The sequence below is a fragment of the Myotis lucifugus genome, unplaced genomic scaffold (genome assembly GCF_000147115.1).
Source record: "Myotis lucifugus unplaced genomic scaffold, Myoluc2.0 scaffold_486, whole genome shotgun sequence".
NCBI lineage: Eukaryota > Metazoa > Chordata > Mammalia > Chiroptera > Vespertilionidae > Myotis > Myotis lucifugus.
This window is the reverse complement of record NW_005871534.1, coordinates 52,073-56,922: the sequence shown is the minus strand read 5'-3', so window position 1 is coordinate 56,922 and position 4,850 is coordinate 52,073. Positions and strand designations below refer to the sequence as shown.

Sequence of the window (4,850 nt, the reverse complement as noted above, 5' to 3'; positions counted from 1 at the left end):
GGGAGCCTGAGGATTGCTGGGGAAGACTCGAGGCTGGTCCAGTCCCTGAATGCTGTTCCCCTGCCTGCCATTCTGCCTTAGGTGAAGCTGCGCTGCCGGAAGGGAATACCCTCCTCCCTCAGAGCCAAGGCCTGGCAGTATCTGTCCAACAGCAAGGAGCTCCTGGAGCAGAACCCGGGCAAGTTTGAGGTGTGTCCAGGGTGTGGGGACATGTGACACTGGCTGAAGGATATCATCAGCTCCCCCAGATCCTGAGGTAATCGTTGCTTTCCCACTGCAGGAGCTGGAACGGGCTCCTGGGGACCCCAAGTGGCTGGATGTGATTGAGAAGGACCTGCACCGCCAGTTCCCTTTCCATGAGATGTTTGCTGCTCGAGGGGGGCATGGGTAAGGTGGCCTGGCCACGTGGGTTAGTTAGCAAACATTTGTTGGTGGCTCCAGGTGGATACAAGACAGTTGAAAGCAGTTCATGCTCTGCAGGACTTCTAGAAGGCTGGTCCTTGGTGGATTGAGTGTCAAGCCATATTGAGGGACGTGTTCTCAGAAGACTCTGACTTGCTGGGTGGGGCTGGGGGTCTGTTGTAGGGGCAAGAAAGGCGGCACAGCAAGGGCTCATGGCAGTGAGCTGGGCTTTGAAGGCTGGATGGGAGCAGAGCAGGGGGCAAGGTTTTCCTGCCTGTGGGGGTGGGGTGGGGGGTATGTAAACTGTGTTTGGGCAGTGAGGTTGGGTAGTTGAGGCTGGAAAAGTAGTTTAGGGCCAGATCACGAAGGGCCCTTAAATACTGTGCCAGGGCACTTGAATTTTTGTTTTTTCCCAGGCTTTTCCGAGTGTATTTTTACTGCTTCCCAGTAATATGCAAGTTGATCTTAGGTGGTTCTCGGATGACATTTTTTATCAACAAGTTCATCCTTTCAGCAAATACTTATTGAGCATCTACTATCTGCTAGGCACTCTTCTAGTCACAGATGACAGCAGTGAACAAGAGACAAAAACTCTTGCCCTCATGGGGCTTATTAAATTTTAGTGGGGATAGACAGTACGATGAAAGAAAATATGTTGTATGTGAAATAAATGATGGTAAGTGATAAAGAGGAGTTTAAGAGTGGACTAGAGAATGTGAATGGAAATTGGGGTTTAAGTGATTGGATCTGACTTTTATTTTTAGAGAGAGAGGAAGGGAAAGGGATAGATAGAAACATTGATGAGAGAGAAACATCATCAATGGGCTGCCTCCTGTACACCCCCCGTTGGGGATCGGGCCAGCAACCCAGGCATGTGCCCTGACCAGGAATTGAACTGGTGACTTCTTGGTTCATGGGTCTATGCTCAACCACTGAGCAACACCGGCTGAGCAGATCTGACTTGTATTTTATTTTACTTTTTTTGTTAATCCTCACCTGAGGATATTTTTTCCATTGATTTTTAGATAGAGTAGAAGGGATGGGGAGAGGCAGAGAGAGACACATCGATGTATGAGTGACACATTGGTTGCCTCCTGCACGGGGTCTAGGATTGAGCCTGCAACCCAGGTATGTGCCCTTGATCGGAATTGAACCTGAGACCCTTCAGTCTACAGGCCGATGCTCTAACCACTAAACAACTGGCTAGGGCTGACTTGTATATTTTAAAAGGTTCGTCCTGGCTGCTGTGCTAAGGATAGCCTATAAGGAGACAAGGACAGAAGCAGAGAAAACAAGTGAGGAGACTATTTCCATAATCCAGGAGAGATGTTGATAGATAAGGATCGTAGCAGTGGAACTACTGGGAGAAATGGTTGGATTCTGGTTATATTTTGAAGCTAGAGCCAAAAGGATTTGCCAGTCGATTAGATGTGGAGTGTGTGTGAGAGAGAAAGAGAAGGAGGAGTTATCAATGACTCTTAAGGTTTTTGGCCTGAGAAACTGGAAGAATGGAGTTACCATATGCTGATATGGATGGGGAAAACTGGGGGGAAAGTAAGTTTGGGAGGTATATCAGGAGTTCAGTTTTGGGATGTGTAGTTTGAAATACTTATTGGACATCAAGATGGAGATGTCAAGTAGGTTGGAGGTAAATATATATAATTATGGATTTCGGGGAGAGGTTTAAATTGGAAATAAATTGGAAAGTGAAGATCTGTCACTCTCTAGATGGGACTAAATCTCACCCATGGGACTGGATGAGGTTGTCAAGGCAGCAAGTGTATAAATGAAAGGAAGCTCAGAGATTGAGCCCTGCAGCTCCAACATTTTTAAGAATAGTAATTACTGAGATGAACCAGTAAATGAACTGGAAGAAGCTGGAGAGGTAGAAGGAAAACCAGGAGTATGTGATTCCTGGAAGCAAAGTGAAGAGGGGTTTTAGGATCAGCTGTGTGAAATGCTTCTGATGGGTCAAGTAAAGTCAAGTTGCAAATTGACCTCTGGACTAAAACTGTGGGCGGCCTTAGATCAGTGATGGCGAGCCTTTTGAGCTCGGCGTGTCAGCATTTTGAAAAACCCTAACTTAACTCTGGTGCCGTGTCACGTATAGAAATGTTTTGATATTTGCAACCATAGTAAAACAAAGACTTATATTTTTGATATTTATTTTATATATTTAAATGCCATTTAACAAAGAAAAATGAACCAAAAAAATGAGTTCGCGTGTCACCTCTGACACGCGTGTCATAGGTTCGCCATCACTGCCTTAGATAAAAACAGTTTTGTGGGGAACAGTGGATTAAAGCCTCGCTGGAGAAAGGGAGGAAAGAAATTGAAGACAGTGAGTCTATACCAGGGGTGGTGTAGTGTTGAGAAGACTGTGATTAGCCATGGGGAGGAAAGGAGGGCTTTCTGTTTTCTGATGTGGGGTTGAGTGGATGGAATTCCCAGACACAGTGTTGGGACACCCTCAAGGAAGAGGAGCAAGTCTAGGGAAGGATTTTATTCTTTTGGATGTAGAGACAAGAGAAAGGTCTAAGGCACACCTGGCTTCCCAAGCCTTCACCTAGAACCAGGGCCCGTTGGTGGTGGTGGTTTGGGAGGGGGGATGATACAAACATTCAGACTGTGCTAGAGGAGGACTGAAGCTGTGGCTATTGAAAGCTTCTGCAAGAAGATGACCTTGAAGGTTTATTGGATGCTGGCAGATGGAGAGAGAGCGAACACGGACTGCTGGGAATGGTAGGGAGCATGTGGGGTGTTGCAGGCAAGGGTGGAAGTCTGCAGCCTGGAATGTTTTGTGTGATCTGAGTCTTTGGTTTAAGCTTGATAGGCAGGACTAGGAAGGGGATTGAGGTGTGTGGTAGTAAAGCTCAGAAGTTAATCTGGAATTAGATTTAGGAGGGGTCTGGGCTGGGGCTGGAGGCCGGGCAGATTTAGTTTGGGGCAGAGAGCTTCCAACTCTTGTGCTTGCCCTCATGGTTTTTCCCGATACCCACAGGCAACAGGACCTGTATCGAATCCTTAAGGCCTACACTATCTACCGGCCCGACGAGGGCTACTGCCAGGCACAGGCCCCAGTGGCTGCAGTGCTGCTCATGCACATGCCTGCTGAGGTCAGCATACTGTGGTCCTGGTTAGGGAGGGGGTGGGGAGGATCTTAGCCTACAGTGGTGATGGGGGAGCTCTCTGCTCCATTTCTCAGGCCCCCTCCCTCCTTGTTTTTGCCCTTCTCAGCAAGCCTTTTGGTGCCTGGTACAGATCTGCGACAAGTACCTCCCAGGTTACTACAGTGCAGGGCTGGTGAGTACCTGAAGGCTTGGTACAACAGGCTGACTTTTCCCCAAGGCTGCAGGGAGGTCCTTGTCCTGCCCCACCCTCTGCCCTTCTGTCCCCTCTGCTCTGGGCCTCGCCCACTGAGGTGAGGATCCCCTGCTCAAGGGGCCACAGCAGGCCCCTTCTCATGGCTCATCTCACTTTTAGGAGGCCATTCAGCTGGACGGAGAAATCTTTTTTGCACTCTTGCGCCGTGCCTCCCCACTGGCACACAGGCACCTGCGGCGGCAGCGCATTGACCCCGTGCTCTACATGACAGAATGGTTCATGTGCATCTTTGCCCGCACTCTGCCCTGGGCTTCAGTGCTGCGTGTCTGGGATATGTTCTTCTGTGAAGGTACATTTGTGGTTTTCACGGTGCCTGCCAGGCGGTGATCTGCTGATAGAAGGTGCTTGTTGGGTCTGGGGGTTGGAACCTGAGGCCTGGTCTTGGCTCTGCCACTAACCCCAGAGCCTACTCTCCCTCCCAGGAACCTGAAACCCATGGTAGCTCATTTCCCATCTTGGGCCTCAGTTTCCTCATATGTAAGGTTTACAGTGTGCCGCACCAGCACAGCCAAGGGTGATCCCGAGTGGGGGTGGGGATGAAAGGATTAAGGAAAACAGACAAGAGAATGAAAGCTGGGTCTCGGTGGGACGCTGCTCCCTGATGAGGAGACAGCGCCGGCGCCCACAAGCCGTGACTTTATTTTATAGCAGATGCCACGAGGCAAAGTAGGGGCGTGATCACGTTGTTTACAGCATTCTCGTGAGTTTCAACCTCACTCAACTACATGCACCTAAACTCTAGCACAAGGCATGTGGGGCTACGTGTTTGGACCATAGGTTCAAGCTTACAACCACAGCCGTTGGCTATAATTGTGCTGGGAGGGCCCTGCCCTCCAGCTGGGACTTGCACGTGGCAATGAGAGGACCCTGTCCTTTCATTAGTCCGAAGCTTGAACCTGGCCAAAACGCCGTACCCGCGCCCCACATTACAGTAGATAGGGATGGGAGCTGTGAGTCCCTCCTACATGGGCACCCCACTATGAGCATGCGTGAGATCCCAGGCACGATCACCCGTGCTGTCTTTTCTCTACTCTGCAGGCGTAAAGATCATTTTCCCGGGGGCC

The 4,850-nt window shown here is 49.7% G+C and overlaps 1 protein-coding gene across 1 annotated transcript in view; it reads left to right on the top strand.

Moving 5' to 3' along the window:
- TBC1D10B (TBC1 domain family member 10B) overlaps positions 1-4,850 on the top strand; it is a 12,751-nt gene that overhangs the window by 5,978 nt on the left and 1,923 nt on the right. Inside the window, exons 4-9 of the mRNA XM_014445885.2 lie at positions 82-189; positions 281-387; positions 3,404-3,518; positions 3,640-3,705; positions 3,886-4,075; positions 4,825-4,847. Coding sequence (XP_014301371.2) covers positions 82-189; positions 281-387; positions 3,404-3,518; positions 3,640-3,705; positions 3,886-4,075; positions 4,825-4,847 — 609 coding nt within the window. The remainder of the gene's footprint in view (positions 1-81; positions 190-280; positions 388-3,403; positions 3,519-3,639; positions 3,706-3,885; positions 4,076-4,824; positions 4,848-4,850) is intronic.